At 44.4% G+C, this 20,889-nt stretch overlaps 1 protein-coding gene across 1 annotated transcript in view; it reads left to right on the top strand.

Annotated features, from left to right (window-relative positions):
• The window catches only part of LOC139564182 (FAST kinase domain-containing protein 4-like), a 28,542-nt gene extending 10,483 nt beyond the window's left edge, over positions 1-18,059 (top strand). Inside the window, exon 11 of the mRNA XM_071383443.1 lies at positions 17,486-18,059. Within this exon, the coding sequence (XP_071239544.1) occupies positions 17,486-17,587 (102 nt within the window). The 3' untranslated portion in view covers positions 17,588-18,059. The remainder of the gene's footprint in view (positions 1-17,485) is intronic.
• Positions 18,060-20,889: the final 2,830 nt, after the last annotated feature.

The following is a 20,889-nucleotide window of genomic DNA, read 5'->3' on the forward strand; positions in this document are numbered from 1 at the left end:
TACATTTAAGTCATTTAGCAGACGCTCTTATCCAGAGCGACTTACAAATTGGTGCATTCACCTTATGACATCCAGTGGAACGGCCACTTTACAATAGTGCATCTAAATCTTTTAAGGGGGGGGGAGTGAGAAGGATTACTTTATCCTATCCTAGGTATTCCTTAAAGAGGTGGGGTTTCAGGTGTCTCCGGAAGGTGGTGATTGACTCCGCTGTCCTGGCGTCGTGAGGGAGTTTGTTCCACCATTGGGGGGCCAGAGCAGCGAACAGTTTTGACTGGGCTGAGCGGGAACTGTACTTCCTCAGTGGTAGGGAGGCGAGCAGGCCAGAGGTGGATGAACGCAGTGCCCTTGTTTGGGTGTAGGGCCTGATCAGAGCCTGGAGGTACTGAGGTGCCGTTCCCCTCACAGCTCCGTAGGCAAGCACCATGGTCTTGTAGCGGATGCGAGCTTCAACTGGAAGCCAGTGGAGAGAGCGGAGGAGCGGGGTGACGTGAGAGAACTTGGGAAGGTTGAACACCAGACGGGCTGCGGCGTTCTGGATGAGTTGTAGGGGTTTAATGGCACAGGCAGGGAGCCCAGCCAACAGCGAGTTGCAGTAATCCAGACGGGAGATGACAAGTGCCTGGATTAGGACCTGCGCCGCTTCCTGTGTGAGGCAGGGTCGTACTCTGCGGATGTTGTAGAGCATGAACCTACAGGAACGGGCCACCGCCTTGATGTTGGTTGAGAACGACAGGGTGTTGTCCAGGATCACGCCAAGGTTCTTAGCGCTCTGGGAGGAGGACACAATGGAGTTGTCAACCGTGATGGCGAGATCATGGAACGGGCAGTCCTTCCCCGGGAGGAAGAGCAGCTCCGTCTTGCCGAGGTTCAGCTTGAGGTGGTGATCCGTCATCCACACTGATATGTCTGCCAGACATGCAGAGATGCGATTCGCCACCTGGTCATCAGAAGGGGGAAAGAAGGGGGACTTGTCCCGAAACCACTCCTGCATTGTCTTGCTGTGTGTTTAGGGTCATTGTCCTGTTGGAAGATGAACCTTCTCCCCAGTCTGAGGTCCTGAGCGCTCTGGAGCAGGTTTTTATCATGGATCGCTCTCTGTACTTTGCGTTCAACTTTCCTGGGATCCTGACTAGTCTCCCAGTCCCTGCCGCTGAAAAACATCCCCAAAGCATGATGCTGCCACCACCATGCTTCACCGTAGGGATGGTGCTAGGTTTCCTCCAGACGTGACACTTGGCATTCAGGCCATTGAGTTTCATCTTGGTTTCATCAGACCAGCGAATCATGTTTCTGATGGTCTGTTAGGTGCCTTTTGGCAAACTCCAAGCTTGCTGTCATGTCCATTTTTACTGAGGAGTGGCTTCCATCTGGCCACTCTACCATAAAGGCCTGATTGGTGGAGTGCTGCAGAGATGGTTGTCTTTATGGAAGGTTCTCCCATCTCCACAGAGGAACTCTGCAGCTCTGTCAGAGTAACCATCTGGTTCTTGGTCACCTGCCTGAACAAGGCCCTTCTCCCCCAATTGCGCAGTTTGGCCGGGTGGCCAGCTCTAAGAAGAGTCTTGGTGGTTACAAACTTCTTCCATTCAAGAATGATGGAAGCCACTGTGTACTTGGGGACCTTCAATGCTACAGACATTTTTGGTACCCTTCCCCAGATCTGTGCCTCAACACAATCCTGTCTCGGAGCTCTACGGACAAGACTAATTTCTATCAGCATGTTAAATGTGCAACAAGAGGGGAAAAAATTGTAGACCACCTTTACTTCACACACAGAGACGTGTACAAAGCTCTCCCTCGCCCTCCATTTGGCAAAACTGATAATAACTCTATCCTCCTGATTCCTGCTTACAAGCAAAAATTAAAGCAGGAAGCACCAGTGACTATTAAAAAAAGCAGATTTAGCAGATGCTAAACTACAGGAATATGTTGGAATACGACTGGAATATGTTCCGGGATTCTTTCGATGGCACTGAGGATTACATCACATCAGTCACTGGCTTTATCAATAAGTGCATCGAGGACGTCATCACCACAGTGACTGTACGTACATACCCCAACCTGAAGCCACTGAGCTAAAGGGTAAAGCTGCCGCTTTCAAGGAGCGGGAAGCTTATAATAAATCCCGCTATGCCCTCTGATGAACCATCAAACAGTTAAAGCGCCAATACAGGACTAAGATTGAATCGTACTACACAGGCTCCGATGCTCGTCGGATGTGGCAGGGCTTGCAAACTATTACAGACTAGGAAGGGAAGCACAGCCGAGAGCTGCCCAGTGACACGAGCCTACCAGACGAGCTAAATAACTTTTATGCTTGCTTCGAGGCAAGTAACACTGAAACATGCATGAGAGCATCAGCTGTTCTGGACGACTGTGTGATCACATTCTCTGCAGGAGATGTAAGACCTTTTAAACAGGGCAACATTCACAAGGCCGCTGGACCAGACGGATTACCAGAACGTGTACTCCGAGGATGAGCTGACCAACTGGCAAGTGTCTTAACTGACATTTTCAACCTCTCCCTGTCAGTCTGTAATACCAAAATGTTTCAAGCAGACCACCATAGTCCCTGTGCCGAAGAAAACTAATGTAACCTGCCAAAAAGACTACCGACCCCTAGCACTAACGTCTGTAGCCATAAAGTGCTTTGAAAATCTGGTTATGGCTCACAACACCATTATCCCAGAAACTCTAGATCCACTCCAATTTGTATACTGCACCAAAAGATCCACAGATGATGCAATCTCTATTGCACTCCACACTGCCCTCTCCCACCTGGACAAAAGGAACATCTATGTGAGAATGCTATTCATTGACTACAGCTCAGCGTTCAACACCGTAGTGCCCTCAAAGCTCATCACTAAGTTAAGGACTCTGGGACTAAACACCTCCCTCTGCAACTGGATCCTGTACTTCCTGACGGGCCGCCCCCAGGTGGTAAGGGTAGGTAACAATACGTCCGCCACGCTCATCCTCAACACGGGGGCCCCTCGGGTGCGTGCTCAGTCCCCTTCTGTACTCCCTGTTCACTCATGACTGCACGGCCAGGTATGACTCCAACACCACCATTAAGTTTTCTGACGACACAACAGTAGGCCTGATCACTGTCGTGGCAATTTCCTGTATTACCAAATGAGGAGAGTTATAAACCACACACCAGTCAGAGTTTTACTTAAATGTCATCTTTAATATGTGAGCTTTAATATCGCCCTTTGACTCTCAGATCAATTCAGTGTCTATAATGAATTCTGAGAGTGCCTACAAAAGAATACCAAGATCTTTTATAGCCAAGATACACCCCCCTCAACTCGCATGACGAACCACAGATCTCAGGAACTCTTCACAAAGGGCCTTTACTTTAGAAAGAAGTATCCCATAGCCAGATAGCATTAGCTATAAATTATCGTTCAGTTTGGTCTCTAAGACGAGGTTCTAATCTCGTTCCTGGTACTTCATAGTACCAAAACATTACCTCATCCATCTGGAATGCTCTTTAGGCTTTATTGGCCAAAGACATCGTAAATCTCCTCTGTCAGTGCTATCTCATAGAGGCCCATCCTCAGTGGAACACACACACACAATAGTCGAATAAAACAACCATTCTAATGCAATACAAAGATTATAATATAATTTTACAAGCACTAAAACATAATCTCGCAATTTTCCACGACATCACCGACAACGATGAGACAGCCTATACGGACGAGGTCGGAGACCTGACCGTGTGGTGCAAGGACAACAACCTCAAGACAAAGGAGATGATTGTGGACTACAGGAAAAGGAGGGCCGAGCATGTCCCCATTCTCATCGACGGGGCTGCAGTGGAGCAGGTTGAGAGCTTCCAAGTTCCTTGGCGTCCACATCACCAACAAACTAATATGGTCCAAGCACACCAAGACAGTCGTGAAGAGGGCAAAACCTATTACCCCTCGGGAGACTGAAAAGATTTGGCATGGGTCCTCAGATCCTGAAGAGGTTTTACAGCTGCACCATCGAGAGCATCCTGACTGGTTGCATCACTGCCTGGTATGGCAACTGCTTGGCCTCCGACCGCAAGGCACTACAGAGGGTAGTGCGTACGGCCCAGTACATCACCGGTCCAATCTTCCTGCCATCCAGGACCCCAGAGGAAGTCAGAGGAAGGCCCTAAAAATTGTCAGACTCCAGTCACCCGAGTCGTCATAGACTGTTCTCTCTGCTTCCGCACGGCAAGCGGTACTGGAGCGCCAAATCTAGGTCCAAGTACATTTTCTAAATCAAATCAAATCAAATCAAATTTTATTAGTCACATACACATGGTTAGCAGATGTTAATGCGAGTGTAGCGAAATGCTTGTGCTTCTAGTTCCGACAATGCAGTAATAACCAACAAGTAATCTAACCTAACAATTCCACAACTACTACCTTACACACACACACAAGTGTAAAGGGATAAAGAATATGTACATAAAGATATATGAATGAGTGGTGGTACAGAACGGCATGGCAGATGCAGTAGATGGTATAGAGTACGGTATATACATATGAGATGAGTACTGTAGGGTATGTAAACATAAAGTGGCATAGTTTAAAGTGGCTAGTGGTACATGTATTACATAAAGATGGCAAGATGCAGTAGATTATATAGAGTACAGTATATACATATGAGATGGGTAATGTAGGGTATGTAAACATTATATTAAGTGGCATTGTTTAAAGTGGCTAGTGGTACATTTTTACATAATTTCCATCAATTCCCATTTTTAAAGTGGCTGTAGTTGAGTCAGTATGTTGGCAGCGGCCGCTAAATGTTAGTGGTGGCTGTTTAACAGTCTGATGGCCTTGAGATAGAAGCTGTTTTTCAGTCTCTCGGTCCCTGCTTTGATGCACCTGTACTGACCTCGCCTTCTGGATGATAGCGGGGTGAACAGGCAGTGGCTTGGGTGGTTGTTGTCCTTGATGATCTTTATGGCCTTCCTGTGACATCGGGTGGTGTAGGTGTCCTGGAGGGCAGGTAGTTTGCCCCTGGTGATGCGTTCTGCAGACCTCACTACCCTCTGGAGAGCCTTACGGTTGTGGGCGGAGCAGTTGCCGTACCAGGCGGTGATACAGCCCGACAGGATGCTCTCGATTGTGCATCTGTAGAAGTTTGTGAGTGCTTTATGTGACAAGCCGAATTTCTTCAGCCTCCTGAGGTTGAAGAGGCGCTGCTGCGCCTTCTTCACAACGCTGTCTGTGTGGGTGGACCAATTCAGTTTGTCCGTGATGTGTACACCGAGGAACTTAAAACTTTCCACCTTCTCCACTACTGACTTCTATTGAACTTCTATTGTGTTATTGACTGTACGTTTGTTTATTCCATGTGTAACTCTGTTGTTTTTGTCGCACTGCTTTGCTTTATCTTGGCCAGGTCGCAGTTGTAAATGAGAACTTGTTCTCAACTGGCCTACCTGATTAAATAAAAAGAGCTAGGCGATATGCACAAAATATCATATCATATATGGTATTTTTCAAATGTATGATGCTATTTGACGGTATTTTATGTTTTTGATTAATATAAATTCTACATTTGCTTTATGAGTAGTAATATAAATTCTACATTTGCTTTATGAGTAGTGCGTGACCCTAGGGGGGCAACACATATAAACGTCCCTTTTTCAGGACCCTGTCTTTCAACGATAATTCGTAAAAATCCAAATAACTTCACAGATCTTCATTGTAAAGGGTTTGAACAGTTTCCCATGCTTGTTCAATGAACCATAAACAATTAATGAACATGCACCTGTGGAACGGTCCTTAAGACACTAACAGCTTACAGATGGTAGGCAATTAAGGTGACAGTTATGAAAACGTAGGACACTAAAGAGGCCTTTCTACTGACTCTGGAAAAACACCAAAAGAAAGATTCCCAGGGTCCCTGCTCATCTGCCTGAACGTGCCTTAGGCATGCTGCAAGGAGGCATGAGGACTGCAGATGTGGCCAGGACAATAATTTGCAATGTCCGTACTGTGAGACGCTTAAGACATTAAGACAGAGCTACAGGGAGACCGGACGGACAGCTGATCATCCTCGCAGTGGCAGGCCATGTGTAACAACACCTGCACAGGATCGGTACATCCGAATATCACACCTGCGGGACAGGTACAGGATGGCAACAACAACTGCCCGAGTTACACCAGGAACGCACAATCCCTCCATCAGTGTTCAGACTGTCCGCAATAGGCTAAGAGAGGCTGGATTGAGGGCTTGTAGGCCTGTTGTAATGCAGGTCCTCACCAGACATCGCCGACAACAACGTCGCCTATGGGCACAAACCCACCGTTGTGTCTTTCTTCTCAACCTTTGTATCAGAGTCTATAGACAAAGCCCGTGGGCTTGTTTCTTGATCAAGCGGGCCCTGGATAGGGTCTCGAGTGAGAGCGGGAGAGATTTGAATTTTAACGTCCTTGCTATGGGTGTTAATTCCTGCGGACCTGGTGTCCGGTAATTCCCTGTCTAGTCCTTGTGACATATCTTTTACCCTTTTCTCAAATGTTTCTCGCTTTAGTTCTTCACGTAGTGGAACTTCAGGAGAACATTGGTCTACGTTTTGATCGTCTTTCAACCCTTTGTTACTCTTGTGCTCTGACACTTTGTGTGGGTTGGGTGCAGGAACGTAGCGAACAGGTCGATTGTAGCGGTAGTCGTTTTGATGGTGACGTACTTTAGTTATTTCGACCGCGGTGGTTATTGGATTCGTGGTTTCGTGGTAGTAACCGTTGTGCGTCATCTCTCAACGCTCCAATACCTGACAATGCACCCTCTAACTGGAGTGAGTACTCCTGGTCAAACTTCAAAACCGATTGGTCAGGGCTCTTAGCATTGCGAGCTATTGATGCCTCTAAAGCTGTGCTTGCAGACTCTCTGAGTTGTAAGATCGTCAAGCCAACGTGGGCTGCAGGGCCCAAGTATGTAATGAAGGTGGGATACATGTTCGACAGAAACATTTGTTTAAATGGTAATAGGTCTTCCATTCCTGTTTCAGTGAGTAGGCCAAAGTAAGCTGAACGAAGCTTACGCTTGTGGGTGTTCGTTCCGAGCTTGTTTGACCGTGTTAGCCAGTGAGCTATCGTGTTTGCGAGTCGCAGAACCACTGAATTCTAATTTCAAAGCTGTGGCAAGTTTAGCGTAGTCATTTAGCACGTGTTGCTGTTGTAGGCGAATGAACCTTGTCACGAGTCTATTCGACGTTCGCTTCAACAGGTAAACCCTGTCAGAACCCGTAGCGTTTGGATAGCCACCCAACACGTCCTCTGTCAGCTAGGAACGTCTCAGTATCGTTTGGCTGACCTGGAACGGGGTCAAAGGTGGGGAAATTCTTGACGAGTTTGTCAAGGTATTCCGCGTCAAGCGGGCAGAGAGGGTTTGCTTCATCCTGTGGGGAAAATGGCGCCAAGAGGCGCCATATTACTCAGTGCCGAATGGCCAAGAGGAGAAGACTGAGGGACACTTGGAGGCAATGTCTGAAACCTATCGTCTTCACTTCTTTGAGTACCGGACTCCGGTTGCTTGGATGGATAGTCACGCTGTAGAGCGTGACCATTCTGGACTTCCTCCAGATGGTACCTACGGGTGGTATTCTGCTGCATTGCAGAGTCCACTTGAGCGCTTAGAGTACTGATTTTGGATACGTGAGTGTCACACTTGCTCCTTTCGGTCTCAAACTTATGTCATGGTGTGCAGATAGAGGTCCTGAGTATGGAGCGAGAGATTCAGTGATGATATTTCTTCCGCTTGCTTGGAAATCAATATTTCCATCTTCATCACCCGAGTTCTCTCAACATTCATTTGGTCAGCGACTTCAATGAGTTCTGCTGATTTGTCATCCAACTTAGTCATTGTGTTCAATAACATAATTCGACAGATTTATCTAGTTTGGAGTGAACTACATCGTATTTAGTTTAGGCTAAATTGAGTTGTTCCTGCAGACAACAATTTTGTTGGAGAGTTTGTGCTTGTTTATCGTCATGAGTATTTGCAATTACTTTTAATTGTTCAGATTTCAAACGCAGTTCCTTGACTAGCAGAATGTTTTCATTTCCTGCTTTTGTCAATAGTTGCTCAGTTCTCTCCACCTGTGCCCTCATGTTAGCCATGTCTTGCACGTGCTTCAGCTGTGCACTTTGGTATTGGACCGATGCCAACCTTTGATGGCGATACATAAGTGCTAAAGTGGAGAGAACCGTCACAAAGCCTGTGTTTGATGGTTGATTTTGGAGAGCGTTCGCAATTTCGGCTGTTTTTTCGGTAATGGCATAATTAGGGTTGGTATCGCTGCTGAGGTCAGAGATCAGTCCTTTTATGGGTGGAGGTTCACTAATTAGCGGAGGAGTGGTGACCACAACCTTTGATAGCTTGCACATTATTAGAAGAATTTAGAGGAAAACATTTCAATTTTCTTTTCAAAGTTTAGGTTTGGAATTCGTTGGAAGCTGCAAAGACAAGTTTAATCTATTATCGATGTTGACGCACCATCAGTACCGTACCAGTAATGTGGAAGTTGGACGTGAATGAATTTGCAAAAGTAAATTGAATTAATTAATCAATGCCAATGATTAATCATACCTGGGTAGGCTATCTGGGTAACAAACTTTAATTAACCTTAGAGGTTGCTTCATCCAGGTTAATATGAGAAGTTTAAAAGTGTCTCATTTGATTGGAAGAACATTAAGGTATGTTCAACAATTTAACTTATTAAATTGAATGAGACGATAATCCATGCAATCTCCATTGTGTAAAAGTGTAAACAGATCAAATGTTGGGAACATTCACCACTGTGGGACACTTCTCCCTAAGGCCGAAGCCACATGGGATTCCCGCTGGGGCGGGACTTCTGTCAGTACTGGATTACTGTTTTGCAAAACCAAAATTTTACTGATTGATGATAAATTTAATGATAAATCAAACCTGTATAGGCTATTTGGGAATTAAACTTTAAATAACCTTGAAGTTGCTTCATCTAGGTTAGTTTGGAAAAAGTTTACAATGTCTTATTTAGAAAAGTCATCAATTTGGATATTATTTAAAAGATCCATTTGAGAATGTAAATCTGGCAATTTCACTTATTAGTTCAATTGAATAAGACATAGATATCCATCTGGATATCATAAGTAATGACTTGAGTGTGACCTGAATAATTCTTGAAGGAAAGTACTGGCACACACTTCAGCCGTCACTGAAATCAAACGGAAGTACCCGGGACGGGACTTCTGTTCCGCAAGGCGGAGGAATTACAATGTGGCACAAGAAAACAAAATGGCTATTTTCCCTTTGTTAGCTTAGCATCTTGTGCAAGCTAATCCTATTTTATGCATGAAAAATGCACAACATAGGATTCCATTGGCAAGGGAAAGGTTTTACTCATAACATATTATGGTCAAACCCTTTTCGGCGTTATTTTGACGATGTTTTAACCAGAACACGCGGCAAACAACAAACTGCACCGTGGTCTACTCGCGTGGAGACAAGGGAGAAACAGAGATAATTATCGCTGGTCAAGCTAATATCTCCTGAATTTCAATCGGCTGGCTCTTTGTCCTCGCTCGAGAAATTAATAATGACCGAGCCTACACGCGTCTGAAACGCGCAAGGCAGAAATAGCTCTGCGTTTGGCCAAACGCTCTATTTCTCAGATTTCTATAATTAGCTTTATCAGCCCTCATACAGAAATGTATTCGCTTACGGTACCCACTGACTACATCAGAACACAACACTGAGGCGGGGAATCCTCAGCACACACACCACCAATAATTTCTGTCTCCAACTCCCATAATGTGTATAATAAACTTGGTATATTATGTAATCTGCTTTTCAATTTTATACAGGCTGATTCAAAATGAAAGCGTCATCCTATTTTAGATTCCTCACACGGGGCACCAATAATGTCGTGTCTTTGGCTATGCCGGATTAAGTGATATGACATGCTATTCTATAAAATGCTTTCTCTGTAATTCATATTACCTGATTGAGCTAATCATGTAAATGTAATTAACTAGAAAGTTGGGGCACCACGAAAGAGTGTTTATAGAGCTGTTATCTTCCCGAATAAACTCTTAAAGACCTAGAAATATTTTACATCAATAGCAGTCAATATTAATCGTCACCTTATTTCAGTCTCATCTGAAAGTTGTAAATTCTTGGTTATCTTCACGAACCCTGGCTAAGAAGTTGAGTCTGCAATACAAAATTGGGTTTAATTACTTATTTACTAAATACCTAACTAATCACACAGAATTACATATACACAGAATGAACCATACATTGATTACAAATTATGTCATAAAGGAAAACGTCCCTAGCGGACGGAACAGATATGACAGCTGGTTACCCAAAGAAAAGGGGGTTGGGTTTGAGTGAAAGAGCGGGAAGACTGAAGAACAAAGGAAGAAGCGATTTCTCTATTGGGCCGTAGGCAGCTACTCTATCGTAAATACAGCATCTTATGCATTCTAAATTACCGCCTATTTGGAAAAGGAAAATGCAATAAATATTTACTCTGAGCTGCGCTTCAATAGGTTGGTGGTAGATGGAAGGCCGTGTTGCCCAACATAGTCCTTTGTCCTTTGAAGAGTGTCTCTTGTGGTGAACGGGAAACGTTCTAGTGTCGTCATTGTGTGGTAGACGGGATACTCTGTCCGTCCTTTCCTAGCCCACGTTTACAGCGGCCGCTGCTAATTCAACGGCTAGGAGGTATCACTTCTGTAGCGAATAAGAGTTCAAAGTTCATACCATTCGCTCGAGTTGAGGTTGGCTTCGTTCTGTAGTTATTATCTGAATCCTTCTGACATCGGATCGTCATCCTAATGTACCCGGAACAGGAGGTTACATTTTCGTCAAGGGCTTATATAGTGGAGGGAGAAGGGTGTGTTTCATAGTTTTATAACCCATGTCTCTTCACAGGGGCGGGCCACTGACTGAGCAGAGCCCTAACCTTATGAAAACCCAAATCTCTCATTTGGAAGCTAAAATTAAATTTCATCTTTTCACCAATAATTTTATATTTAAACATTTGAATTGCACAACAATTCCATGTGAATCTGATAACCATAATGTGTAGACTTTCCCAGATACAGTTTAGGTCGTTCTGTCATCAGTCATAATGTCTCAGATGACAACCGAACTGACATCATATTCATTAAGTACCAACGCATATTTTCAACTGGTTCTATTACCGAAATATGGTTCCTTTCCCTCCACTTGTTTGATGTTCCCAGACTCTCTGTTTAACAAAGGCTATTCAAGAGTCCCTCTGTAGAGTCAAGAGAGAGGGAAGGAGAACGGTATTTATGGGGGGGGGGGGTCATAAACCTTACCCACAGGCCAACGTCATGACAGTCCCCTCCATGTTGGGTTCAATCTTGCGATTAACCTGCATGTTGCAAACCAACATAAAAATGACCGTGGGTTGTCCTGGTTGTGGACCATCGTTGTGGTCCCCATCTGGTGGTCGACCCGGGTAGGGTTTATGCGAATGAAGTCTGCCCCAAGGCTGGGCAGCAGATGTCCAGTTGGTGATCGCTGTTGCAGTCCCCCCTCTGGTGGTCGACCCGGGTAGGGTGTCTGCAAATGAAGAAGTCCGCTCCATGGCTCGGCAGCGGATGTCCGGATTGGGATCGCCGTTCCGGACCCGTCGTCCAGACTGGAAGATCTTGGCAGTAACTTATACAGATGTTAACAACGCACACACACTCATGAAATATATCATTACATTTCCTGCCAAATGAGCGGCGTTGTGGCACTAACTGATGGTTGTATGGGCAAGTGGTTTTATGGCTCTATCACTTTCTACATGCTGAAGAAAATGAAACAAAATGAATGAAAGCATAAACAAAACAAAATATAGTTATGCCACCTTAATCATCTAATTGGACTGTATTCTATCTACGTCCATGGTCTTGGCAAAATGACCCTATAATGGCATTGTCTAATGTCATATCTAGGGCTTTCCTAATTTGCGGGGTGTTGCTTAGGGTACTATCCTAAGTTGATAACTATATGATAAGTCTACAGCTGTAAGGCACTAGTTTTGGGCAGTCTACAGGGATGACCTATGGACTTCTGAGAACTGGTGAGTGCTGTAGAGTTAAAGGCCTCAAAATAAATGTTCAACTTTACTAAGGCTGGTATTTTGCTCGGACCCTTAAGTGATCCTAGCATAAATCCTAATTGGATGTCCCGTTGTGCATGTGCGTTTTATGCTTACGCAAGCGCACATGTCAAGGGAAGGAAACCAAGTATCCTGGCAGATTACAACTTGTTCAAAATGAGTCTGACGTAGTCGGGTAATTTTCAGGTCAATGCCTGGAGGTCAGTCAGAATTGGTGTCGAGGGAGTCTGTAGTGGTTTTACTACCAGTCACTGTCTTCCACTATTGTAGTGGCGGTAGGTATGAAGAAGTCTACTTCATAGCTATGTTATCCACGGAGGAGCTAACCTCATGACGGAAGTACTCTAAGTATTACACCAGTCGTACGTGGTGTGATCATGGTTCATGACTTCTAATAACTTCTCTCCTGAACGGAGGGTTCTATTTATTAGTGGCGTGCGTATTATGAGAATGGCTATAACCTTTCAACCAAATCTCCTGGTGTTTGTGCTTCAACACCCTCAGTGGCTGTCGAGGTCTGTCAGTCACCACCGCGTCCGCGTGTGGCAACCTCTTCAGTACCTGCAAACTGAGACGAGGATATCGGTCTGTGATGTTTCACCAGTGGGAGTCATCGGGTCAGTTGCTGGACTGACGCCATTAGTATCATTGTAAGGGGTGACAGTCCCCCACAAAGCAGAAGGTGTATCATCGGAAGCAGAGTATACCCTGCGCATCAATGTTTTTCTTGCTGAGACGGCCGCAGTGCCCGTAGGGCAAGAGAAGTTCATCTCAACTACCGTATTGCACGACTGCAAGGAGGAGGGAAGTTGCTCATTCACAGAGACAGCTGGCTCGAAATCATGAAAAGAATGGTCAATCAGATTGGCTGATGGAATGTGTCGAGATATCGTAATATCTCCTTGGATCGGATTCTGCACCAAGAGGTTTCTAAACGTCTTTTTCCCAAGGGGTGCTTTTGACAGATACCCCTCGTGAATGACTGTGTTGCAGCTAGCGTTAGGGGAAGACAGTGTGGTCAGTGGAGAAGGCACTGTGGCCTGTGACCATACCTGGTTGGTTTTCCAATCCATCAATGGGAGTAACCGATCCATCAAGTCTGCAAGTAGTAGGGGTACAGTTTCGAGGCTGGTAACATACACAGGGTGGACGAGCGATACGTCCTTGAAGTGTAGTTTCAGCATGACTCTCAATGTGAGAGGCGAGGTAGTCTGCGTGACCCCTCGAAGTGTAGTGTCGCATCGTTCCACTTTTAACCAAAGTTTAGTTGGCTTCAAAGCTCTTTTGAGATCATCGAACAATATTTGAGAGAGGAGTGATATTGTCGCACCCGAATCAATTAGCGCATGACAAGTTAAGCAGTCCTCCAGGATGGTGGTCGATTCGTGTTTAGTGGACATATTCCCCACAAAGTAGAGTTGTCGTTCGCAACGACGTGATGTGTCATTTCTGTTCGATGGAAGCAGATCGACTTTTCAGATTCTGAGTGGGCTTGGCTCTAACGAAGCGTTTTGACTTTTTTCTTCACAACCTTTGTATCAGAGTCTATAGACAAAGCCAGTGGGCTTGTTTCTTGATCAAGCGGGCCCTGGATAGGGTCTCGAGTGAGAGCGGGAGAGATTTGAATTTTAACGTCCTTGCTATGGGTGTTAATTCCTGCGGACCTGGTGTCCGGTAATTCCCTGTCTAGTCCTTATGACATATCTTTGACCCTTTTCTCAAATGTTTCTCGCTTTAGTTCTTCACGTTCCTGCAAGCTCATCCTGACATGACCCTCCAGCATGACAATGCCACCAGCCATACTGCTCGTTCTGTGCGTGATTTCCTGCAAGACAGGAATGTCAGTGTTCTGCCATGGCCAGCAAAGAGCCCGGATCTCAATCCCATTGAGCACGTCTGGGACCTGTTGTATCGGAGGGTGAGGGCTAGGGCCATTCCCCCCCCCAGAAATGTCCGGGAACATGCAGGTGCCTTGGTGGAAGAGTAGGGTAACATCTCACAGCAAGAACTGGCAAATCTAGTGCAGTCCATGAGGAGGAGATGCCCTGCAGTACTTAATGCAGCTGGTGGCCACACCAGATACTGACTGTTTCTTTTGATTTAGACCCCCCCCCCCCCCCCCACACACACTTTGTTCAGGGACACATTATACACATGTCTGTGGAACTTGTTCAGTTTATGTCTGTTGTTGAATCTTGTTATGTTCATACAAATATTTACACATGTTAAGTTTGCTGAACATAAACGCAGTTGACAGTGAGAGGACTTTTCTTTTTTTGCAGAGTTTATACTCAATTATTTCAATGGGTCTTTCTCCATTCAGTTTTATACTGTTCAATTCAACTTCAACCTAATATAATTTATTGCGTTTCCATCAGTTTCTGCATTTCATGCACTTATTTGAGATAATTTCCAAACTGCCACGATATGGGCAAAAAAACTGGACCTTATTTTTAACCAAATGTTGCAATTTTGATTTAGAGCAAAACACTTGTGAACTTTTGGAATCATGGAAATATGTGTATTCTAATTCTATAGTTAGAAAATAAATAATAGTGGGCACTTTGAATACAGTGTTTGAATGACAACGAGTGAAAATGCCATTAGCGAGTTGTGACTGGGTAGGAACCAAAGTGATGTTCATTGTTTCCTAGGGGACCCTGTAATCTTTGGCTACATTAAATCTTTATTCATGTAGCCAACATATTCATGCTTCACCTATTCCTCTTTGATATAGAAGGTACTTTTGAGGAAACAACATGCTGATTTAGGCCTCCACCAGCACTGGTATCAGGCTGTATTAGCTAGCTTCGTTTGCCCGACTCAGTACTTTTATTAGCTAGTTAGCTAGCATTCGTGGCGAACACGATTTTAGCATAACTTGCTAAGAAATCACAAACTAGCTGTTTGCAGATGTAAGGAACACACTAATATTGTAATTATAGAACGCTTGTGGTTTTATATTACGGTCCAAGTGGAAACAACATCATGGTCATCAACATTGTTGCATGTGCTGCATTGACCATGCAGTCTGAACGAAAGTGTCTCGTGGTCAAGCAAGAACAAATGCGCTCCTTGAGTGACGGGGTGGGACTAGGTCTGTGTGGAAAGCAGCATGGAGAGAGAGAGCAGAGGGATGACTCAAATAGCGGGGTAACCTATACAAATCATGTTACACACGGCGTATCACATTTAACAAACCAAACATAAAAATACAGGCTTTTAAACCGCTTCTACCCCCAAGCCATAAGACTCCTGAACAGCTAATCAAATGGCTACCCAGACTATTTGCATTGTCCCCCCCCCACCCCACCTTCTATGCTGCTTCTACTCTGTTATTATCTATGCATAGTCACTTTAATAACTCACATGTACGTATTACCTCAATTACCTCGACACATGTGCCCCTGCACATTGACTCTGTACCAGTACCCCCTGTATATAGCCTCTATTGTTATTATTTTCTCTTACTTTTTTGTTGTTGGTATTTTCTTAACTGCATTGTTGGTTAAGGGCTTGTAAGTAAGCGTTTCACTGTAAGGTTGTATTCAGTGCATGTGACAAATAAAATTGGATTTGAATTCCTTCAACCTCATGGCTTGGTTTTTGCTCTGACATGCACTGTCAACTGTGGGACCTTATGTAGACAGGTGTGCCTTTCCAAATCATGTGCAATCTATTGAATTTACCACAGGTGGACTCCAATCAAGTTGTAGAAACATCTCAAGGATGCACCTGAGCTCAATTTCGAGTCTCATAGCAAGGGGTCTGAATTTTTTACATTTTAATTGACCTTTATTTAATTTGGCAAGTCAGTTAAGAACAAATTCTGTTTTCAATGATGGCCTAGGAATAGTGGGTTAACTGCCTTGTTCAGGGGCAGAATGACAGATTTTTACCTTGTCAGCTCGGGGATTCAATCTTGCAACCTTTCGGTTACTAGTCCAATGCTCTAACCACTAGGCTGTATGCAAATAAGATATCTTTGTTTTTTTATTTGTAATACATTTGCAAAAAATGTCTAAACCTGTTTTCCCTTTGTCATGATGGTGTATTGTGTATAGATTGGTGAGGAATAAAATTATTTAATACATTTTAGAATAAGGCTGTAACATGACAAAATGTGGAAAAAGTCAAGGGGTCTGAATACTTTCAGAATGCACTGTACACAATCCATGTCTCAAGGCTTAAAATCCTATTTTAACCTGTCTCCTCCCCTTCATTTACACTGATTGAAGTGGATTTAACAAGTGACATCAATAAGGGATCACAGCTTTCATCTGGTCGGTCAGTCTGTCATGGCAAGAGCAGGTGTTCTTAATGTTTTGTACACTCGTATTAAATAGTGTGATATAGCTTGGAAAATGCAATAATTGAACTCTAGGTGACAACATAATATTTGTTTCCAACTTTTGGACAGTTTTCCTCAATAAATTAACTCTGCCTTTTAGTGTCCTTGCCACAATACTTAGTATAGTGATACTGGTATGATGCTATAGTATGATGCTATAAAAAACAATCTAATGCTGATTTAATGCTGCATCATGCAGGGCCAGGCTGTTCTGTCTCCCTGAAGGATGCCAGTTATAAAAGGCATGATAGTCAGTCAGGAGCCAGGAGAATAGCAGCAGCAGCTCTGTCTCATCTAGGCCAAGCTCCTTAGCCAATCCCAGCACTCTCTCATCTAGGACAATCGCGTTAGCCAATCTTACCGCTCTCTCTCATCTAGGCCAATTGCGTTAGCCTGAGAGCTCTCAGGTCTGCAGTGGTGCATGCTGGGTAAACTAGGCCACTGAACTTACCTGAGACAGACTTTCAGACATAGGCCTTTTATCAATTAGATTTGTGCACCTCCTGTGTCCTCTCTCCTCTGTCCTCTTTCACCTTCTTTTGAAAAAGGTCAGTTAATCGAGGAGAGTCTGCAAGATAAATGTTTAAAGTGATCAAAACAAATTAGGTAGTTCTGACTTTTTATAAATAAAATAATAAGTAGCATATCGTTTTTAAACGTGCATGTTTTTCTCCACTGACAAAACAAAAGCTGTGTGGCAGATTTCAAAACTTTTCTGTGGTAGGATACACATGAGTATCCTCAATGAAAGGTGGCTATTGAGGAGGGGAGGACACTCTTCCTACTAACGAATTGACACACATCTCGACAATTTATCAGTTTCCGGGTCATGGAGGAGAGAAGACGAAGGACGGGCTTTTACCCAAACGAGAAAACCACCTAGATTGTCTCCAAAGCTGATTTGCATAAAAACACTACTGGGTGTATGTCAGCTATAGTATTGCAAGGTAAAGAGTATTATTGATAGACAAACCCCTGAATCTGTACTTTCTGTCCCTCCCTAGGTGCCATACTATGAGTGGCTGGAGCTGAAGTCTGATTGGCAGAAAGAGGCGTATGTGAAGGATAAGATGGGGAAGGCCATTGCTGAGGAAATGGCGAAGTGAACTAGGCCAAACAGCAGAAGTCTGGTTCAGTTCTAGACTCAACTGGACTGGAAAGAGGAGAGCCAGGATGACACGGACGGCTCACCAGAACCAATCTGGTCTCAAACAACTCTGAACAACAACCACACACACACACACTAATCAACCCACTTTAAAACAAGCTGCTTGGTGGAAAATGTCTTTGTCGTTTTATCTTTGGTTGCCTTGCCGATGCGTGGGGCTTTCCATGTTACCATGGAGACGGCCCCTGAGAGTTCTGTATGCTGAAGAGAGCAAACAGAGAGGGAGAAAGAGAGAGTGGGCTCTACAGCAGAAAGCAAGGGAAGAAAGACCTCTTGCTAAGGAGATGTGTCCCTAAGTGACACTCAGTCAAAGAGAATGGAGAGCAGCATCATATAATCAACGCCCCAATCAATGTTAAAAGCTGTGTATCACCTGTGAATAGATTGGTCTAATTAAATTATCAATATGAGCTTTGTTGAGTGATGTTATTATTGAATAAATTATTTTACGCTTTAATTTCGATATACGTGTTCCACACACTGTCCCCCATGTTGGCACAAATGTTCCATGACTGTAACATTGGTTGTGTTTGAGAGCATCAAATCTGTGATCCATTGTGGGTAAATTGTGACTGACTGATCTACAAATAATAAGTATTTATTCATGATGCAAGGTGATTTGTAGACCAGCCAATCAATCAAATGTATTTATAAAGCCCTTTTTACATAAGCCGATATCACAAAGTGCTGTACAGGAACCTAGCCTAAAACCCCAAACAGCAAGCAATGCCGATGTAGAGGCACGGTGGCTAGGAAAAACTCCCTGGAAAGGCCAGAACCTAAGAAGAAACCTAGAGAGCAACCAGGCTATGAGGGGGGGCCAGTCCTCTTCTGGCTGTGCCGGGTGGAGATTATAACAGAACATGGCCAAGATGTTCAAACCTTCATAGATGACCTGCAGGGTCAGATAATAATAATCACAGTGGTTAGAGAGGGTGCAACAGGTCAGCACCTCAGGAGTAAATGTCAGTTGGCTTTTCATAGCCGATCATTCAGAGTTAGAGACAAGAGGTACAGTAGAGAGAGAGTCCAAAACAGCAGGTCCGGGACAAGGTAGCATGTCCAGTGAACAGGTCAGGGTTCCATAGCCGCAGGCAGAACAGTTGAAACTGGAGCAGCAGCATGACCAGGTGGACTGGGGACAGCAAGGAGTCATCAGGCTAGGTAGTCCTGAGGCATGGTCCTAGGGCTCAGGGGAGAAGAAAGAGAGAAAGAATGAGGAAAAGGGAGAGAGAATTAGAGGGAGCATACTTAAATTCACACAGGACACCGGATGAGACATGAGAAATAGTCCAGATATAACAGACTGACCCTAGCCCCCTGACACAAACTATTGCAGCATAAATACTGGAGGCTGAGACAGGAGGGGTCGGGAGACACTGTGGCCCCGTCCGACGATACCCCCAGACAGGTAGGATATAACCCCACCCACTTTGCCAAAGCACAGCCCCCACACCACTAGAGGGATATATTCAACCACCAACCTACTACCCTGAGACAAGGCCAAGTATAGCCCACAAAGATCTCCCCCACGGCACGAACCCGAGGAGGGCACCAACCCGGACAGGAAGATCACGTCAGTGACTCAACCCACTCAAGTGACGCACCCCTCCTAGAAACGGCATGGAAGAGCACCAGTAAGCCAGTGAATCAGCCCCCGTAATAGGGTTAGAGGCAGAGAATCCCAGTGGAAAGAGGGGAACCGGCCAGGCAGAGACAGCAAGGGCGGCTCGTCACTCTAGTGCCTTTCCGTTCACTTTCACACCCCTGGGTCAGACTACACTCAATCATAGGACCTACTGAAAATATGAGTCTTCAATAAAGACTTAAAGGTCGAGACCGAGTCTGCGTCTCTCAGATGGATAGGCAGACCATTCCATAAAAATGGAGCTCTATAGAAGAAAGCCCTGCCTCCAGCTGTTTGCTTAGAAATTCAGTGTAGAGAGGCTAGCACTGGAGTAATATGATAACATTTTGGGGTTCTAGTCAAGATTCTAGTAGCAGTGTTTAGCACTAACTGAAGTTTATTTAGTGCTTTATCCAGGTAGCCGGAAAGTAGAGCATTGAAGTAGTCTAATCTAGAAGTGACAAAAGCATGGATTAATTTTCCTGCATCATTTTTGGACAGAGAATTTCTGATTTTTGCAATGTTATGAAGATGGAAAAAAGCTGTCCTTGAAATATTCTTGATATGTTCGTCAAAAGAGAGATCAGGGGCCAGAGTAACGCCGAGGTCCTTCCCAGTTTTATTTGAGATGACTGTACAACCATCAATATTAATTGTCAGATCCAACAGAAGATCTTTTTGTTTCTTGGGACCTAGAACTAGCATCTCTGTTTTGTCCGAGTTTTAAAGTTAAACATTTGCTGCCATCCACTTCCTTATGTCTGAAAAACAGGCTTCCAGGGAGGGCAATTTTGGGGCTTCACCATGTTTCATCGAAATATACAGCTGTGTATTGTCCGCATAGCAGTGAAAGTTAACATTATGTTTCCGAATGACATCACCAAGAGGTAAAATATATAGTGAAAACAATAGTGGTCCTAAAACGGAACCCTGAGGATCACCGAAATTTACAGTTGATTTGTCAGAGGACAAACCATCCACAGAGACAAACTGATATCTTTCTGACAGATAAGATCTAAACCAGGCCAGAACTTGTCCATGTAGACCAATTTGGGTTTCCAGTCTCTCCAAAAGAATGTGGTGATCGATGGTATCAAAAGCAGCACTAAGGTCTAGGAGCACGAGGACAGATGCAGAGACTATTTTCATCATGTCAAGAGATATAGTATTAAAAACCTGAGTGTCTCCCTTGATCCTAGGTCCTGGCCGTGTTGTGCAGACTCAGGACAACTGAACTTTAAAGAGGAGTCCGTAATTTGCTTTCTAATTATCATGATCTTTTCGTCAAAGAAGTTCATGATTTTATCACTGCTGAAGTGAAAACCATCCTCTCTTGGGGAATGCTGCTTTTTAGTTAGCTTTGCGACAGTATCAACATTTTGGATTGTTCTTATTCTCCTCAATGAAGTTGGAAAAATAGGATGATCGAGCAGCAGTGAGGGCTCTTCGATACTGCACAGTACTGTCTTTCCAAGCCAGTCGAAAGACTTCCAGTTTGGTGTAGCGCCATTTCCGTTCCAATTTTCTGGAAGCTTGCTTCAGGGCTCGGGTATTTTCTGTATACCAGGGAGCTAGTTTCTTATGACAAATGTTTTTTGTTTTTAGCGGTGCGA

Source organism: Salvelinus alpinus, chromosome 35, assembly GCF_045679555.1.
Source record: "Salvelinus alpinus chromosome 35, SLU_Salpinus.1, whole genome shotgun sequence".
NCBI lineage: Eukaryota > Metazoa > Chordata > Actinopteri > Salmoniformes > Salmonidae > Salvelinus > Salvelinus alpinus.